Source organism: Triticum urartu, chromosome 1, assembly GCF_003073215.2.
Source record: "Triticum urartu cultivar G1812 chromosome 1, Tu2.1, whole genome shotgun sequence".
Classification (NCBI taxonomy): Eukaryota; Viridiplantae; Streptophyta; class Magnoliopsida; order Poales; family Poaceae; genus Triticum; species Triticum urartu.
In genome coordinates, this window is record NC_053022.1 from 560,370,060 (window position 1) to 560,389,758 (window position 19,699).

The 19,699-nt window shown below is 42.9% G+C and overlaps 1 protein-coding gene across 2 annotated transcripts; it reads right to left on the minus strand.

The window, feature by feature from the left end:
* Positions 1-706: 706 nt before the first annotated feature.
* Positions 707-3,838, minus strand: LOC125530141. 2 transcript variants are annotated; one of them, XM_048694551.1, is made up of 4 exons: positions 3,530-3,838; positions 2,722-3,070; positions 1,705-1,832; positions 707-1,304 (listed from the first exon to the last, which is right to left on the minus strand). In XM_048694551.1, exons 1-4 carry the CDS (start codon positions 3,821-3,823, stop codon positions 870-872), a joined length of 1,206 nt encoding a protein of 401 aa, XP_048550508.1. In that variant the 5' UTR covers positions 3,824-3,838; the 3' UTR covers positions 707-869. The 2 variants fall into 2 exon arrangements, with proteins under 2 accessions (XP_048550508.1, XP_048550500.1); XM_048694543.1 differs by having other exon boundaries at positions 3,524-3,838.
* Between the last annotated feature and the right edge of the window lie 15,861 nt (positions 3,839-19,699).

Below are 19,699 nucleotides of genomic sequence, written 5' to 3' on the forward strand. Positions count from 1 at the left end.
ACTGTTTAACCTTCCCTAAAAAGCCTTTTTTAACCTTCTTTGTCTTAAAAAAACTGTTTTAACCTTTTGAACAAAGTTTGGCACGATTGAATCCCTATTTGAAAGTTTTGCACAATCCAATCCTCGGACCGGTATACGGCGACGGTAGGCTATATAAGCTACCGCTATAGTCAATGGCGGTAGCATAGGTCCACCCTCACTAACCATGCACCAGCTACCGCCACCATCTCTGGTGCATCGCGGTAAAGTATTGATGCAGTCTGGGTGTTCACATAAGTATTTTTTTTGTTTTGCCCTTAACAAAAAGGAACAGTTTGTCCAAACAATTGTAGAATGGAGTTTTAAAAAATAATCATGTTTACTTATCTGTAACTATCTTTAGAAATTCCCCCAAAAAATACAAACATGTATGGTGCCTAGGTTAGGAGGCATATAGTCTATTAACCATCTCATTTTATTTATGCACTAACATTCGGAGTAGAAAAAAGTGATAAGGTTAATAATTACTTTAAGGTTGATTTTTTATGCAATAATATAGTTAAAGGTGAGTAAAAAATACTATAGTTAAAGGTGAGTAAATATTAATTGAACAATTTGTTTTTTTTGTTGGGCAAAAAGGAATGTACTAAAAAACGTAGTATTACAGCATAAACAAGTACAGAACGTGCCACTAAAATACTGCATTCATTCACCAGTAACATAAAACTAGCAAAAAATAGCATTCATATTTCTTCTAGTGTTACCAGCGTATTACATTCTCTAGTGGTCTCCTCAGTGAAACCTATCAAAAAAGCTAAGCGGAAAAAAAAACTCTTCAAGAAAGACAGGAGAGAAAAATATAGGCGTTGATATAGACATCCGACCGGCGGCTAATCTTTCCAGCCATCCTTGGTCGACCTCCTCGAAGCCAGACCTTTCGACGACAGGTTGGGCATGGAGTTCGACGGTGTTGACGGCGCCTCCTCGTCGTCCCAGTCATCTCCCCAGTTGTCATCCCACTGGTCAGGCTGATCAGCTTCTTTCTTCCCTCCAATGGAGACCGGTAGCTCTGGTGCGTCGAGTTTCTGGTATGCTGGCCCACCATCTTGCTTCCGCGCCCTACGGAGTTTGACACATAGTCCCGCCAGCCCAAGGAGAACAAATACGGGCACCAGCATGTAGGTCGGAGTAAGCCGCATTGGTATCACTCGGCCTGTGTTCCTTGTGACTGCGGTCTCAAGATTGATTTTACAGGTTTCTTCTGCGACTTTGAGAACTATCGCCATGTCATTCACGGTATCGCTGACAGAAACACTCACCTGCGTCTGAATTAATAATGACAGAAGAAGAGAAGATCAGTATAACATTCAGATAGCACTAAAATCAGAATGCCAAGGGCCCAATTTCCGTATTGAAGTTGATAAGAGCAAAGATAGTGTATTAAACATTAGGCAAACACGATATATCGCATTAACACCCGTAATCAATCATGTAACAGCAGACAATTTTTTTTTGAATTTTGCATTCACGGGCATGGAAAGTGCAATAGGACACTCAGATGCTTGTTGAACAAACTTTCACAGCAAAAGGGAAAAGAAATGGCATTTTCTTCAGAACACTCCATGCAAAAGCAAAATACCGAGACATTTTACATGAAACAATTAAGACATATAAACCAACAATATAATTATCTTCAAAGATTAATTCTCGTGCACAGTAGCATACCTCATTGTGACCGTTTGCTTCAACATGAACTGTATCTTCTGCTAAGATGACATAATCTGGAGCCGTTATGCTAACATCAAGTGGGTTTGTGCCTTTGTTGTCCATCAAAAGGGATAGAGCTGACGAATCTGGTTTCAACTGTAACAGGTCACTTATGTGCAAAAATGTGGAAAGGGCTGGAAAGAACTAAGATGGCGAATATTCCATGAAAAAAACTTCAGAGATCACAGGAAGAAATATCTTGGCGAATATTCCATTCGAGAAGAAATAATGGATAGTAGGTGTTCTTGAGGTAACACTCACAAAGTTCTACAGGGACTCCATTTGCACTTCAGCAAAAATAAATTATATCTGATATAGCACTGGTTGTAAGTATGCTAGTCTTTGTTTGTGGCCCCACCTAGACCAAAACTGTAGCCAGGGTATATCATGACCAAAACCAAGATCGTCAACTGATAACACTAGTTTTGGCTACACACTGGTGGAGAAACATACTATGATTGGCAACTTATTAATGTCATGTCAGTTGTGCCAACCGTCCAATTCCATCATTGCCATATTATGGTAGCAGCAATTGATAGCACTAGTTTTGGCTATGCGTTGACAGAGAACTAAACTATAATTGGCAACTTATTAATGTCACAAGGCCAAACCATAAATTGCACCATGTGCTTTGGTATATCTAAATTTTTGCTTGATGGCGCCAATTACAACCAACCGTTATTTGACAGACAACAAAAGGGACGTGGGAAACATCTAAGTGGCATGGTTGACCAAGTTTTAGATTCCCAACATGGATGAGCCCGTCAGTTTTATCTTCCAACTTTTGAATACTACATTGATACTTGATGAAAAAAACATCAGTTTAGCTGCCATAAGACCATGGCAAGCATTCAAAAGGAATGAAATAATGTTTGATCTAGCAGGTGTATATGCATGATAGAAGCAAAGCATATAATACCGTAAGCAACTACACACAACCAGAGAATAAGGAAGAACAAATGACTAGAAAATCACCTCCGGAAACTTTCAAGCAAGCGATGAACCTCTGTTTTTCAATGAGACATCTATGGGATGGATCACATTCTCCGACCAGTGGATCCTGCAAGAAGTCCGTCGAGGATGTTGCGTTGCCATCTTTGTCATTTGGTTTCTGTACTGGCTCATCTTTCCCGGTGCTGGTTCCTTCCATGGAATTATCCGTGTTAGTGTTCTCGGTAATGAATTTCTTGAGCTCCCCCTCCTCATGTACTTTCTGTTGCGTGGTAGGATCTGCCTCGCCATTCTGCCCTGTCCTCCCAACACCTGGATCCTCTATACCGGTACCATTGTTTCCTCCTGCTGGTAGGATACCAGCGGTACTATCCTGAATTCAAAAGAAAACGTGTCAATCAAAGACAAAAAGGAAAAAAAAAAACATCGCCTTGTATGTTAGTCATTTGATTGCTGCTGTATTGATTTAGCTGTCTGAAACTAAGTTTGCATGGCAAGTGCCTCACTGGATCACTGCTGCAGTGCTTTAAGCTGTCTGAAATTAAGCTTGCATGGGAGCGCTTGGCAACCAAATTTCTCACCAGCCCCCCAATCTGACCCAGCACTACTGATGCGGAATTCGTATCATCGGAGGTAACGCGAAGCCGAATCTCACACCCTAAATACAGAGGAGTGAATAGTGGTATGTAGTACGAAATTTAAATCAAGCTCTCTGCGTCCTCTCATCGCGGAAGCAGAGCTCCCCAGATCGCACCAACTCTAGCGCAGGGTGCGACCGGGGGCAACCGAGCAGACGACTCTCTAGAGGTTCAGGGAGGGAGGAGACCTTCACCTCGGCTGCTGCTGCGACGGCGGCGGCCGAGAAGGCGAGCAGGAGGAGGAGCGCCGCTGTCCGCGGCATCACCGCCGGCAGACTGAGCCCGGAGCGGGGCGGCTCCGGCCGAATGGCGCCGGACTGGGGCCTCCGCGTCGCCGGGCGGAGATCTGGAGGAGAGGAGAGGAGAGGCGAGGCGATTTGGTGGGAGACGGCGAGGATCCCCGGGAGCGGAGGAGACCCGAGGGGAACTAGACGGCAACTCGAGGAGGCGAGGTGGAATAAAAATAAACAAGAAGCATAAAAAAACATGCGACAAGAAAACGAAGGCGGCCGGCACCGATCCTACTGCTCGGCGAGTATGCCATTTGGGCGTCAAGCGGCCACGCTCCCCACTCAAAGTATGAAATATTTTGCGCCTGCAAGACAATCTACCATTGGACCTAGCAAAATTGCCCCAAAACGTCCGTGAGTCCGTGGACAGTGACCGGCCAAAACTCAAATATCGATTGCGCAAGGAGTGGCTCATTTCAAATCATGAAATCCATACAATTGCATGCAACGTAAAACTAGTCTACTTCATCGACGACCGCCTTTGTTGTTCCCTCCGTGTCCCAGGTCTGATCATCGGCGAGGTAGAGCAGGACATGGGAACGCAGACTGGCCCACATGGGACACGAGGCGTCGCCTAGACATCGCCGGTCGACGTGAGATCGACGATGGACGTGCACGAGCCGCCCTCGTGGTTGCGACGACAAGGGGGTGCCGGTCACCTGTTGCGGCTCCACGGTGGCGTGTGACTCCGCCTCTGCGGCATCGGCTGTGGGGCTATCACAGCCTGCCGCGCAACGTGCCTTGCACGGCAGGGACGCCTCGCATCCGCAGCGTTTTGGCCGTAAACCATGCAAGCGTTTAACTCTGACTCATAGCCTGACACCGTAGGGACAAGCGCACCACCCCAAGGGGTTAGGGCATGCCCTGGCGTCGGATCCAAGCGTCATTTGCGCGGACACGAAGGATTCCCGCGGAGAGAGTCCGACCCCGGTCGGGCGCACTCCTCCCAGGACTAGCAGAGAGACAAGTGGCCACTCCTCCTCGCCCCGCATGGGATGAGGTCCTACTCAACGGATCGGGAGATCTTGAAGTTGGATCCACTTCCTGCCATGCCGGAGAAGGTCGAAGTTCGCCGGATAGGAGCTAGGGGCTGAGGGAACTTGAGGGGAGGGAAGTGGCTAGGGTTTGGTCTGGATTGCGAACAGGGATGAATATAGGTGGGTCAAGGTGGGCCGGATCCGCCTCATATGTGGGCTAGGTATGGGTTTGTCGGGATTGAAGCCACTTTCCATAATCTCCCACATATCATTGGAGGATCTCTCCATATGATCATGCATCTCAATTTTCCACACTGAGAACTTCCTCTGATGTTTTGAGACCACAAGTCGGATGACTGGCAGGAAATCGAAATAGTTGGGCATCAGCTAGAGGTCCAGCAAGCAACAAAGATAGTCGGACTATAATCCTGGCCAAAGCATCCCTTAACTAATCGTCCGACCCGGCGTCCCGCTAGAGAAAATCGCTACTAGTGTTTTGGGTGTATAGTCGGACGTCTAGGTAGCAACCCAAATAGTCCGGCCAATAGCTGGACATCCGACTACCATTGAATTTGGGAGTTTTGGCCAAATAGAAGTTGGAGCTAGGTAGGCTATTTGGCTTTGGATTTTTCGTGTGTGATTTGATTGGAATAGTGTTAGATCGCATTGATTTGGCAAATCCATTATGAACCCCTTTGATCCCCTTAATAGTGCGAGATCCCTATAACTTAAGATATAAACAGAAAAGGCTACGCCTTTTGTCGTTATTGCACAATTCTCAAGTCATATTCTTGGGGAGGGGGGGGGGTCGATAATCCACAACACAATTTCCTTGGGGGCTAAAACTTGTGTGTTAACTTAGCAAACGTAATTAGTCCCCTATATGTATACTATCAACAATGTCAATATATGCTTAAGGACATGGATACACTTTCAACAGTAACCTGCTTGGTGAAGCATGCAAAATTCAATCTAGGGAATCTGTCAGCCAGAGAGATATCATCAACCCAAACATCTTCCTAAAAAGGGTGTTTTTCCTATCAACAAGTTTCTTTTTGGCAAAATGTTGGAAAATGTTATTCACATTCAGCCCTGCCAAAAGTGACACCCACCAGTTCCTACACCCATACTTGGCAGGGTTAGAGAGTGAAGATATTTCTGTGTGAGAAAATTTTGCCGTAGACCTTCAGAGTTATAAAGCTTCCATAGTCATTTGCATAGTAAACTTTGATTCATAGTTTGTAAATCCAGCACACCAAGTCCACCAGTCTTTTGGCAGACAAACTAAAGGCCAGTTAACCAAATGGTATATCTTCTTGGTCCTATTTGTCCTGCCAGGTCATTCTAGCTCTATTGGTATTCATCTTCTTTAAGGAACCTTTAGGGCCTCCAGGAAAGATAACGTGTACAAGGGTATACTACTGAGACAAACATTGGTTAATGTAAAGCCTTCTTCCAATAGAAAGGATATTTCCGATTCCCGAACTTTTAAATGCTTGAACCTTTTCAATTCAAAAGCCTTCTTCAAATTCCTGAACTTTCTAACATCTGTGAATTTTTTGAATTTATGTTGTATGTTTTTCCTTAAATTCATTAAAAAATCAGATTCATGCACTTTTTTGAATTTAATCCCGCATTTTTGTTTGAACTAGTGCACTTTTTAAAGTTTGTCAAATTTTTTTGAAATTGCGATTTTTTGAATTCATGAACATTTTTTATGAACTCATGTTTTTTTCTCCAAAAAATCACATTTTCTCGAAAAGTCAAGGGTCAACTGATCAATGGTGGACTGGTCAAGAAATTCTGATTAATCGGGATAACCGGCATGTCCCAAGCAAGCACTCGCCTCCTTGTGTGGGTCGTGTGACGAGCAAGCTTCAAAATATCGGATATCGGGTTCATATCGGTTTGGCTTCGACATATCGGATGTCGGATATCGGGTGATATATCGGACGATATGTAGATATATCGGAGAAAACATGTCTAGTTTATTATTTCATTATTCTTGTTCAAAACTTTATTTTTAGTAAAACAAAATGTATGATGTCAATGCTTTAACATGACACTTTTAGATTCATAGTTTATTGACTTGTTGATTAAGAAACTATTAAGGAAATATTCACAAAATCCTTGCTTTATGATTAAAAACAATGTGATATACATGCATTTGTATGAAACATTGTACACAACTTTGATAATATATAATCAATTTGTAAATGCATAATTATATTTTCACTGCATTCTGATAAATAATTGTTGTCATCTATGTATCGTTCTATATTGGCGGACATATCGAGCTAGATATCGGCCATATCGGTCGATATTTCGATCCATATCAGATGATATGTTTGAAAATGATATCTACAAAATGATATGTTATGTTTATATCAGTAGAGCCCCAAAAGTGATATATCAGCCTAGATTTAAAAGCTTGGTGAGGAGGGGGGGGGGGGATGCGCATGAGCGCTTGCTACCTTCCCTGGCACTAAACACGTTGGGGGAGGAGGTCTCCCAACGTAGGGGACCTCCTATTTATCACGCACCACGATGCGAAGTGATGAAACGGGTACATCCACTTCGCAAGCGCGCCCTTTTTGGCCGGCCCATTTGCGGGGCGAGGCAGCCCTTTTTATCTCTTTCATTGTTTCTTTTACATTTCTTTTCTCTCTGTCTTCTGTTTTTTTCTCTTTTTAGTTTATTATATCACAATTCGGGATTTCATCAAAATGTTCATGTTTTTTTAGTTTTCTCATTAATTTTAAAATTCCTAAAATCTAAAAAATGTATATAATTTTTGCATTTTTTTAAAAAATTACTAAATTCAAAATAATATTCACTAATTGGAAAAAACATTCATGAATTTCACAAAATGTGCACCGATGCAAAGATTTTTTTTAAAAAATTATGAACTGTTTTAAATTAGATGAGGAAGTTCCAAATTGGATGAACATTTTATTAATTGGATGATTTTTTGTAAATTCATAAAAATATTAAAAAATATGATGAATTTTTTTAATTAGGATGAAAATCTTTGAATTAGATGTATGTTTTTTGAATTTCATAGATACAGTAGAAATTTAATTTGATGACCATTTGTTGAATTACCTGAACATGTTTGAAATTGATGAACATATTGTTAAATTGATTATTTTTTTGGAATTATGAACAGAAGATTATTACCATATTTAAAAAATAAAAAATAAATCTAAAGATAAAATTAAAAGTAAACCTGTAATAGAAAATAGGAAATGAATATGAAATAAGAAAAAAGGAAAGGAAAAACAAAGATTATAAAAGAATAGAAAAACCGAAGAAAACCGAAAAGAACGGGTCTGAGAAGCCGCGAGAGCTATATCTCGCTTGGTGCGAGAGTAGCTTATGTCTCTCTGCAGGCTTTTTCTTGCTCCGGAGCCTTCGCTCGCATGCTAGCGTACGCCACGTTTTCTCTGTTTTTTTCTTTCTTTATTCATTGGTTTCTCTATTTTTTTCCTTTGTTTTTTTCACCGGTTTACTACATTTTATTCCTGGTTTTTACTCGTTTTCCCTTTTTTTTCTTTGTTTCTTTCTCCGGTTTCATAGGTTTGTCCTTTTCTTTCATATTTTCTAATATTTCTTCGGTGTTCATTGGATTCTTTTTTCTTTGTATTTCTCTGACTCTTTCTCAGATATTACTTTTCCATTCTTTTTTGGTTTTCACTTTCTTTTTTGGTTTTCTTTGGGCCTGTTTGTTTAATTTTTTATTTGTCAATTTCCACCGGTGTCAATTTTGTTGAACACATGTCCACTTTTTACTACAGATTATACGTTTTTCGTATACATCAGAAACATTTTTTTATATACATGCTTAACCTTTTCAAATATATGATTAACATATTTTGAAAACTAGATATTAATGTATAATATTTTTCATGCACATTGTACATTTTTATATATATCTACATTTTTCTATACACATTTAACATTTCAAAATACAAAACTAACATTTTTTAATATATGGTCAACATTTTTTCGTATATATTGCACATTTTTTTTTGAAACACAATGTACATTTTGCGTGCACAGTAGGAACAACTTATTATATAAATTAACATTTTTTGATGTCTACTTTTTTTCATACAAATTGTACATTTTTTGGTATATATCTAATAAGTTTCTGTAATACACGTTCAACATTTTGTGAATACAAGGAAAATAGTTTTTTAATACATGGTCAACATTTTTTTCATACGCATTTTTAACTTTTTTTAATACATGGTCAAAATCTTTTCTATACACATTTAGCATTTTTAAATGCTTGATTACTATTTTTCAGATGCAAGATTAACATTTTTATAATACATGGTCAACAATTTTCCTATACATATTAAACATTTTCAAATGTTTGATTAACATTTTAGAAAAAATATTAACATTTTTGGAATACATAGTCAGCAATTTTTAAATACATGGTTAACATTTTTGTGTATACATTTTTATTTATGTCTAATGCTTGATTAACATTTTCAAATAAAATATTAATATTTTCTAAATACGTGATCAGCTTTTTCATACACATTTATATTTTTCTGTATATATTTTTTATGTACATGAGAAACATTTTTTATATGCATTTAACTTTTTCCAAATGCTTGGTTAACATTTTGTTCAAATGTTTTATTTAAAGTGTTTTGCATAATATATTTATTTAGGTGTTTTGGAAGTATTAAAGTTATTTTATAGTTGCACCAACAGTTTTTCAAACTTAATTTTTTTGTTTTGAAATATGTGTAGTTTTTTAAAATATGACAAAAAGAAAAAAGAAAAAAGAACGAAATCGAGTGAACAAACGAACGAACTGTGCCACTGGGTCGGCCCATTACATCGACGCTTCAGGCAAGCGAACAACTTGTCTTGCTAGAAGCGAGACATAGCCGTACCCCTTAGATGGCTCTAGATACATCTCAAAACCAGAAGAGGGATTGTGCGCTGGGTCGTCGCAATTCACTATGTGCGCTGTGCCATTGGATTTCTGCCAACGGAGGGCACCTTGATGCGAGTTTTTGGGGCGGGGGCGGAATGATACGGCACAACGAGCACGTGCGTTCCACAAGCACTAATGATGTGTTTGGTTGCCGGCATATAGGCCAACTAGGCCTGCGGGAGATGTTTTTAGGCTGTTGGCGTGCATCTACTTCTCAGGCCACACGGGGCTGAATACGAGGGAACTATCGAATCGACCGTTTTTGGCATGACAGGTTCGCTCGAGCCACGTGTGCCCGTCGCCTACATGCATTGGAAAGCGCGGGAGACGGACGGGATGTCTCATAAATCTCCTCCCTCTCTCTAGTCACCCCCACTCTCATTCACACCGCCCTCTCTCCCTCACCCTCACACCCTTTTGTGCTCTCCTCCAGGCTCCAATGGCATGCCCGCCGCCGCGCCGCCCCACCCCATCATCGCCAGTAGCAACCCAATCCAAGACCGGTGGGTGGCCAGCCTCTCCAACAATGGCATTGACCACATGGCGGCCATTTGCACGTCAACCCCTTCTGTACCAGATTGTGTCCTCCGGCCAATATGTTGCCAGCCGCTCCAGCTCCACCTCGAATTCCGGACCTACTGGTCCTCGGTTCGACTGTGGTGGCGGTGGGAACCTCATCGGCTACGACATCGGTAGCCATGGACGAAAGGTTCCCCCCTATTAGGGGTTTTCTCCGGGGAGGGCGGCAGAGCCATGGACGATGGCTCCCACTTCGTCCACGACGCGCGTCACCAAGAGCACCAGCACATCGGCGATGGCTGGGCCATCCTCTTCGGGCGGCCTAGCGTTGCCGCCAGGGTTTGTTCCTCGGCCTATGCTCCAATGGCAACCACTCCGGTAAGTAGTGACACCCCCTTTGCTCATAGATGTAGTTTAGGGTTTGTGCTTAGTGAGTACTAGGATTAGATTTTATTTGATTGGATAGGATCCGATTTGAATCGAATCAATTCAGTCCAATCAATTGCGGTTGATTGAAAATGTAGGTGGCAACTGCCTCGGGTGTTGATGAAGAATTGGTGCATGATCATGGGTTTATTTTAGATTGTTGGATTAGTACTCCTCGGCTGTTGATGCTAGATCGGTAGTGCTACTGCGTGTCTGCGTTGATGCTAGATTGGTAGTGATATTGTGTTGTCGCTAGATTTGTGCTTGCTATTTGTGTCGTTCTTAGTTCATTCACAGTTATAGTTCGATTTTGTTCATAGTTAGGATTTCTGCATGATCGTAGTACATGCTGTTGGAAATATGCCCTAGAGGCAATAATAAATAAGTTATTATTATATTTACTTGTTCATGATAATCGTTTATTATCCATGCTATAATTGTATTGATAGGAAACTCAGATACATGTGTGGATACATAGACAACACCATGTCCCTAGTAAGCCTCTAGTTGACTAGCTCGTTGATCAATAGATGGTTACGGTTTCCTGACCATGGACATTGGATGTCATTGATAATGGGATCACATCATTAGGAGAATGATGTGATGGACAAGACCCAATCCTAAGCCTAGCACAAAGATCGTGTAGTTCGTATGCTAAAGCTTTTCTAAATGTCAAGTATCATTTCCTTAGACCATGAGATTGTGCAACTCCCGGATACCGTAGGAATACTTTGGGTGTGCCAAACGTCACAACGTAACTGGGTGGCTATAAAGGTACACTACAGGTATCTCCGAAAGTGTCTGTTGGGTTGGCGCGAATCGAGACTGGGATTTGTCACTCCGTGTAAACAGAGAGGTATCTCTGGGCCCACTCGGTAGGACATCATCATAATGTGCACAATGTGATCAAGGAGTTGATCACGGGATTATGTGTTATGGAACGAGTAAAGAGACTTGCCGGGAACGAGATTGAACAAGGTATCGGGATACCGACGATCGAATCTCGGGCAAGTATCGTACCGCTAGACAAAGGGAATTGTATACGGGATTGATTAAGTCCTTGACATCGTGGTTCATCCGATGAGATCATCGTGGAACATGTGGGAGCCAACATGGGTATCCAGATCCCGCTGTTGGTTATTGACCGGAGAGTCATCTCGGTCATGTCTGCATGTCTCCCGAACCCGTAGGGTCTACACACTTATGGTTCGGTGACGCTAGGGTTATAGAGATATTAGTATGCGGTAACCCGAAAGTTGTTCGGAGTCCCAGATGAGATCCCGGACGTCACGAGGAGTTCCGGAATGGTCCGGAGGTAAAGAATTATATATAGGAAGTGCTATTTCGGCCATCGGAACAAGTTTCGGGGTCACCGGTATTGTACCGGGACCACCGGAAGGGTCCCGGGGGTCCACCGGGTGGGGCCACCTGCCCCGGGGGGCCACATGGGCTGTAGGGGGTGTGCCTTGGCCTACATGGGCCAAGGGCACCAGCCCCAAGAGGCCCATGCGCCAAGAGAAGAGAAAAAGGGGAGAGTCCTAAAAGGGGAAGGCACCTCCGAGGTGCCTTGGGGAGGATGGACTCCTCCCCCCCTTGGCCGCACCCTTCCTTGGAGGAAGGGGCAAGGGCTGCGCCTCCCCCCTCTCCCTTGGCCCTATATATAGTGGGGAAAAGGAGGAGCAACCATACCTAAAGCCTGGCGCCTCCCTCTCCCTCCCGTGACACATCTCCCTCCTCCCGCAGCGCTTAGCGAAGCCCTGTTGGAATCCCGCTACTTCCACCACCACGCCGTCGTGTTGTTGGATCTCCATCAACCTCTCCTTCCCCCTTGCTGGATCAAGAAGGAGGAGAAGTCGCTGCTCCGTACGTGTGTTGAACGCGGAGGTGCCGTCCGTTCGGCGCTAGGATCATCGGTGATTTGGATCACGACGAGTACGACTCCATCAACCCCGTTCTCTTGAACGCTTCCACGCGCGATCTACAAGGGTATGTAGATCCAATCCTCCCTCGTTGCTAGATGACTCCATAGATTGATCTTGGTGACACGTAGGAAAATTTTGAATTTATGCTACGTTCCCCAACAGTGGCATCATGAGCTAGGTCTATGTGTAGTTTCTATGCACGAGTAGAACACAAAGTAGTTGTGGGCGTTGATTTTGTTCAATATGCTTGCCGTTACTAGTCTTATCTTGATTCGGCGGCATCGTGGGATGAAGCGGCCCGGACCGACCTTACACGTACTCTTACGTAAGACTGGTTCCACCGACTGACATGCACTAGTTGCATAAAGGTGGCTAGCGGGTGTCTGTCTCTCCCACTTTAGTCAGATCGGATTCGATGAAAAGGGTCCTTATGAAGGGTAAATAGCAATTGGCATATCACGTTGTGGTTTTTGCGTAGGTAAGAAACGTTCTTGATAGAAACCCATAGCAGCCACGTAAAACATGCAAACAACAATTAGAGGACGTCTAACTTGTTTTTGCAGGGTATGCTATGTGATGTGATATGGCCAAAAGGATGTGATGAATGATATATGTGATGTATGAGATTGATCATGTTCTTGTCAAGGGAATCACGACTTGCATGTCGATGACGAGACAACTTCAAGAAGACACGATGATGGAGATCATGATGATGGAGATCATGGTGTCATGCCGGTGACAAGATGATCATGGAGCCCCAAGATGGAGATCAAAGGAGCTATATGATATTGGCCATATCATGTCACTATTATTTGATTGCATGTGATGTCTATCATGTTTATACATCTTATTTGCTTAGAACGACGGTAGTAAATAAGATGATCCCTCATTACAATTTCAAGAATGTGTTCTCCCCTAACTATGCACCGTTGCTAAAGTTCGTCGTTTCGAAGCACCACGTGATGATCGGGTGTGATAGATCCTTACGTTCACATACAACGGGTGTAAGACAGTTTTGCACATGCAAAACACTTAGGGTTAACTTGACGAGCCTAGCATGTGCATAGACATGGCCTCGGAACACAGAAGACCGAAAGGTCGAGCATGAGTCGTATAGTAGATACGATCAACATGAAGATGTTCACCGACGTTGACTAGTCCGTCTCACGTGATGATCGGACACGGCCTAGTTGACTCGGATCATGTAATCACTTAGATGACTAGAGGGATGTCTATCTGAGTGGGAGTTCATAAGATGAACTTAATTATCCTGAACATAGTCAAAAGGTCTTCGCAAATTATGTCGTAGCTCGCGCTTTAGTTCTACTGTTTAGATATGTTCCTAGAGAAAAATTAGTTGAAAGTTGATAGTAGCAATTATGAGGACTAGGTCCATAAACTGAGGATTGTCCTCATTGCTTCTTAGAAGGCTTATGTCCTTAATGCACCGCTCAGTGTGCTGAACCTCGAACGTCGTCTGTGGATGTTGCGAACATCTGACATACACGTTTTGATGACTACATGATAGTTCAGTGCGTAATGCTAAATGGTTTAGAATTGAGGCACCAAAGACGTTTTTGAAACATCGCGAAACATATGAGATGTTTCGAGGGCTGAAATTGGGATTTCAGGCTCATGCCCACGTCAAGAGGTATAAGACCTCCGACGATTTTCTTAGCCTGCAAACTAAGGAGAAAAGCTCAATTGTTGTGCTTGTGCTCAGATTGTTTGAGTACAACAATCGCTTGAATCGAGTGGGAGTTGATCTTCCAGATGAAATAGTGATGGTTCTCCGAAGTCATTACCACCAAGCTGCTAGAGCTTCGTGATGAACTATGATATATCAGGGACATATATGATGATCCTTGAGATATTCGCGATGTTTGACACCGCGAAAGTAGAAATCAAGAAGGAGCATCAATTGTTGATGGTTGATGAAACCACTAGTTTCAAGAAGGGCAAGGGAACAAAGGGATACTTCATGAAACGGCAATTCAGCTGCTGCTCTAGTGAAGAAACCCAAGGTTGAACCCAAACCCGAGACTGAGTGCTTCTGTAATAAGGGGAACAACCAATGGAGCAGAATTACCCTAGATACTTGGTAGATGAGAAGGCTGGCAAGGTCGATAGAAGTATATTGGATATACATTGTGTTAATGTGTACTTTGCTAGTACTCCTAGTAGCACCAGGGTATTAGATACCGGTTCGGTTGCTAAGTGTTAGTAACTCGAAATAAAAGCTACGGAATAAACGGAAACTAGCTAAAGGTGAGCTGGCGATATGTGTTGGAAGTGTTTCCAATATTGATATGATCAAGCATCGCACGCTCCCTCTACCATCGAGATTGGTGTTTGCGTTGAGCATAGACATGATTGGATTATGCCTATCGCAATACGGTTATTCATTTAAGGAGAATAATGGCTACTCTGTTTATTTGAATAATACCTTCAATGGTCTTACGCCTAAAATGAATGGTTTATTGAATCTCGATCATAGTGATACACATGTTCATGCCAAAAGATAGTAATGATAGTACCACCTACTTGTGGCACTGCCACTTAAGTCATATCGGTATAAAACGCATGAAGAAGCTCCATGTTGATGGATCTTTGGGCTCACTCGTTTTTGAAAAGTTTGGGGCATGCGAACCATGTCTATTGGTAGATATGCATGAAGAAACTCTATATAGATGGATCGTTTGGACTCACTTGATTTTGAATCACTTGAGACATGCAAATCATACCACATGGGCAAGATGACTGAAAGCCTCGTTTTCAGTAAAATGGAACTAGAAAGCAACTTGTTGGAAGTAATACATTTTGATGTGTGCAGTCCAATGAGTGCTGAGGCATGTAGTGGATATCGTTATGTTCTTACTTCACAGATGATTTGAGTAGATGTTGAGTATATTTACTTGATAAATCACGAGTCTGAATTATTGAAAGGTTCAAGTAATTTCAGGGTGAAGTTGAAAGATCGTCGTGACAAGAGGATAAAATATCTATGATATGATCATAGAGATGAATATCTGAATTACGAGTTTGGCACAGAATTGAGACATTGTGAAAATTATTTCACAACTAATACAGCCTGGAACACCATAGTGTGATGGTGTGTCCGAACATCATAACTGCACCCTATTGGATATGATGCATACCATGATGTCTCTTATCGAATTACCACGATAGTTTATGGGTTAGGCATTAGAGACAACCACATTCACTTTAAATAGGGCACCACGTAATTCCGATGAGATGACACCGTATGAACTATGGTTTAGAGAAACCTAAGCTGTCATTTCTTAAAAGTTTGGGGCTGCGACGCTTATGTGAAAAAGTTTCAGGTTGATAAGCTCGAACCCAAAGCGGATAAATGCATCTTCATAGGACACCCCAAACAGTTGGGTATACCTCCTATCTCAGATCCGAAAGCAATAAGGGATTGTTTCTAGAATCGGGTCCTTTCTCGAGGAAAAGTTTCTCTCGAAAGAATTGAGTGGGAGGATGGTGGAGACTTGATGAGGTTATTGAACCGTCACTACAACTAGTGTATAGCAGGGCACAAAGAGTTGTTCCTGTGGCACCTACACCAATTGAAGTGGAAGCTTATGATATTGATCATGAAACTTCAGATCAAGTCACTACCAAACCTCGTAGGATGACAAGGATGCGTACTACTTCAGAGTGGTACGTAATCCTGTCTTGGAAGTCATGTTGCTAGACAACAATGAACCTACGAGCTATGGAGAAGCGATGGTGGGCCTGGATTCCGATAAATGGCTCGAGGCCATAAAATCCGAGAGAGGATCCATGTATGAAAACAAAGTGTAGACTTTGGCAGAACGGCTCGATGGTCGTAATGCTATTGAGTACAGATGGATTTTAAAAGGAAGACGGACAATGATGGTAGGTATCACCATTAAGAAAGCTCGTCTTGTCGTTAAGATGTTTTCCGACAAGTTCAAGGAGTTGACTACGATGAGACTTTCTCACTCGTAGCGATGCTAAGAGTCTGTTGGAATTATATTAGCGATTACTGCATTATTTATGAAATCTTGCAGATAGGATGTCAAACATTGTTTCCTCGACGATTTTCTTGAGGAAAGGTTGTATGTGATACAATCGGAAGGTTTTGTCAATCCTGAAAGATGCTAATAAGTATGCAAAGCTCCAGCAATCCTTCTAAGGACTGGAGTAAGCATCTCGGAGTTGGAATGTATGCTTTGATGAGATGATCAAAGATTTTGGGTTTATACAAAGTTTATGAGAAACTTGTATTTCCAAAGAAGTGAGTGGGAGCACTATAGAATTTCTGATGAGTATGTGTTGTTGACATATTATGGATCAGAAATGACGTAGAATTTCTGGAAAGCATATAGGGTTATTTGGAAAGTGTTTTTCAATGGAAAGCCTGGATTAAGCTACTTGAACATTGAGCATCAAGATCTATAAGGATAGATCAAAATGCTTAATGGTACTTTCAAATGAGCACATACCTTGACATGATCTTGAAGGTGTTCAAGATGGATCAGTCAAAGAAGGAGTTCTTGCCTGAGTTGTAAGGTATGAAGTTAAGACTTAAAGCTCGACCACGGCAAAATAGAGAGAAAGGACGAAGGTCGTCCCCTATGCTTAAGACATAGGCTCTACAGTATGCTATGCTGTGTACCGCACCTGAAATGTGCCTTGCCATGAGTCAGTCAAGGGGTACAAGAGTGATCCAAGAATGGATCACAGGACAGCGGTCAAATTTATCCTTAGTAACTAGTGGACTAAGGAATTTTCTCGATTATGGAGGTGATAAAGAGTTCGACGTAAAGAGTTACGTCGATGCAAGCTTAACACCTATCCGGATAGCTCTGAGTAGAGATGCCGGATACGTATAATGGAGCAACAATTTAGAATAGCTCCAAGTAGAACAGTTATTTGGAATAGCTCCAAATAGAACGTGGTAGCTACATCTAGGAGATGACATAGAGATTTGTAAAGCACACACGGATCTGAAAGGTTCAGACCCGTTGACTAAAACCTCTCTCACAAGCAACATGATCAAACCTAGAACTCATTGAGTGTTAATCACATAGTGATGTGAACTAGACTACTCACTCTAGTAAACTCTTGGGTGTTAGTCACATGGCGATGTGACCTATGAGTGTTAATCACATGGCGATGTGAACTAGATTATTGACTCTAGTGCAAGTGGGAGACTGTTGGAAATATGCCCTAGAGGCAATAATAAATAAGTTATTATTATATTTCCTTGTTCATGATAATCGTTTATTATCCATGCTATAATTGTATTGATAGGAAACTCAGATACATGTGTGGATACATAGACAACACCATGTCCCTAGTAAGCCTCTAGTTGACTAGCTCGTTGATCAATAGATGGTTACGGTTTCCTGACCATGGACATTGGATGTCATTGATAACGGGATCACATCATTAGGAGAATGATGTGATGGACAAGACCCAATCCTAAGCCTAGCACAAAGATCGTGTAGTTCGTATGCTAAAGCTTTTCTAAATGTCAAGTATCATTTCCTTAGACCATGGGATTGTGCAACTCCCGGATACCGTAGGAATACTTTGGGTGTGCCAAACATCACAACGTAACTGGGTGGCTATAAAGGTACACTACAGGTATCTCCGAAAGTGTCTGTTGGGTTGGCGCGAATCGAGACTGGGATTTGTCACTCCGTGTAAACGGAGAGGTATCTCTGGGCCCACTCGGTAGGACATCATCATAATGTGCACAATGTGATCAAGGAGTTGATCACGGGATTATGTGTTATGGAACGAGTAAAGAGACTTGCCGGGAACGAGATTGAACAAGGTATCGGGATACCGACGATCGAATCTCGGGCAAGTAACGTACCGCTGACAAAGGGAAATTGTATACGGGATTGATTAAGTCCTTGACATCGTGGTTCATCCGATGAGATCATCGTGGAACATGTGGGAGCCAACATGGGTATCCAGATCCCGCTGTTGGTTATTGACCGGAGAGTCATCTCGGTCATGTCTGCATGTCTCCCGAACCCGTAGGGTCTACACACTTATGGTTCGGTGACGCTAGGGTTATAGAGATATTAGTATGCGGTAACCCGAAAGTTGTTCGGAGTCCCAGATGAGATCCCGGACGTCACGAGGAGTTCCGGAATGGTCCGGAGGTAAAGAATTATATATAGGAAGTGCTATTTCGGCCATCGGAACAAGTTTCGGGGTCACCGGTATTGTACCGGGACCACCGGAAGGGTCCCGGGGGTCCACCGGGTGGGGCCACCTGCCCCGGGGGGCCACATGGGCTGTAGGGGGTGTGCCTTGGCCTACATGGGCCAAGGGCACCAGCCCCAAGAGGCCCATGCGCCAAGAGAAGAGAAAAAGGGGAGAGTCCTAAAAGGGGAAGGCACCTCCGAGGTGCCTTGGGGAGGATGGACTCCTCCCCCCCTTGGCCGCACCCTTCCTTGGAGGAAGGGGCAAGGGCTGCGCCTCCCCCCTCTCCCTTGGCCCTATATATAGTGGGGAAAAGGAGGAGCAACCATACCTAAAGCCTGGCGCCTCCCTCTCCCTCCCGTGACACATCTCCCTGCTCCCGCAGCGCTTAGCGAAGCCCTGTTGGAATCCCGCTACTTCCACCACCACGCCGTCGTGTTGTTGGATCTCCATAAACCTCTCCTTCCCCCTTGCTGGATCAATAAGGAGGAGACGTCGCTGCTCCGTACGTGTGTTGAACGCGGAGGTGCCGTCCGTTCGGCGCTAGGATCATCGGTGATTTGGATCACGACGAGTACGACTCCATCAACCCCGTTCTCTTGAACGCTTCCGCGCGCGATCTACAAGGGTATGTAGATCCAATCCTCCCTCGTTGCTAGATGACTCCATAGATTGATCTTGGTGACACGTAGGAAAATTTTGAGTTTATGCTACGTTCCCCAACACATGCATGCTCATTAGAGTTAGTAGGATCAATGTTGATGCTCATATACGTAGTAGGACCAATGTGCTTGGTCATATAGGTAGTAGGACTAGTGTGAATGCTGTTAAATTTGAACCCATTTTGGGCGCTTTTGAACATAGCACTTGTGTATGCATGCTTGTAGGATCGAAAGTATGTCTAGAGGGGGGGGGGTGGTGATTAGACTAGTCGACCAAATAAAAATCTAGCCTTTTCCCAATTTTAAGTCTTGGCAGATTTTAGCAACTTAGCACAAGTCAAGCAATCAACCTACACATGCAAGTCTAAGAGTATAGCAGCGGAATGTAAAAC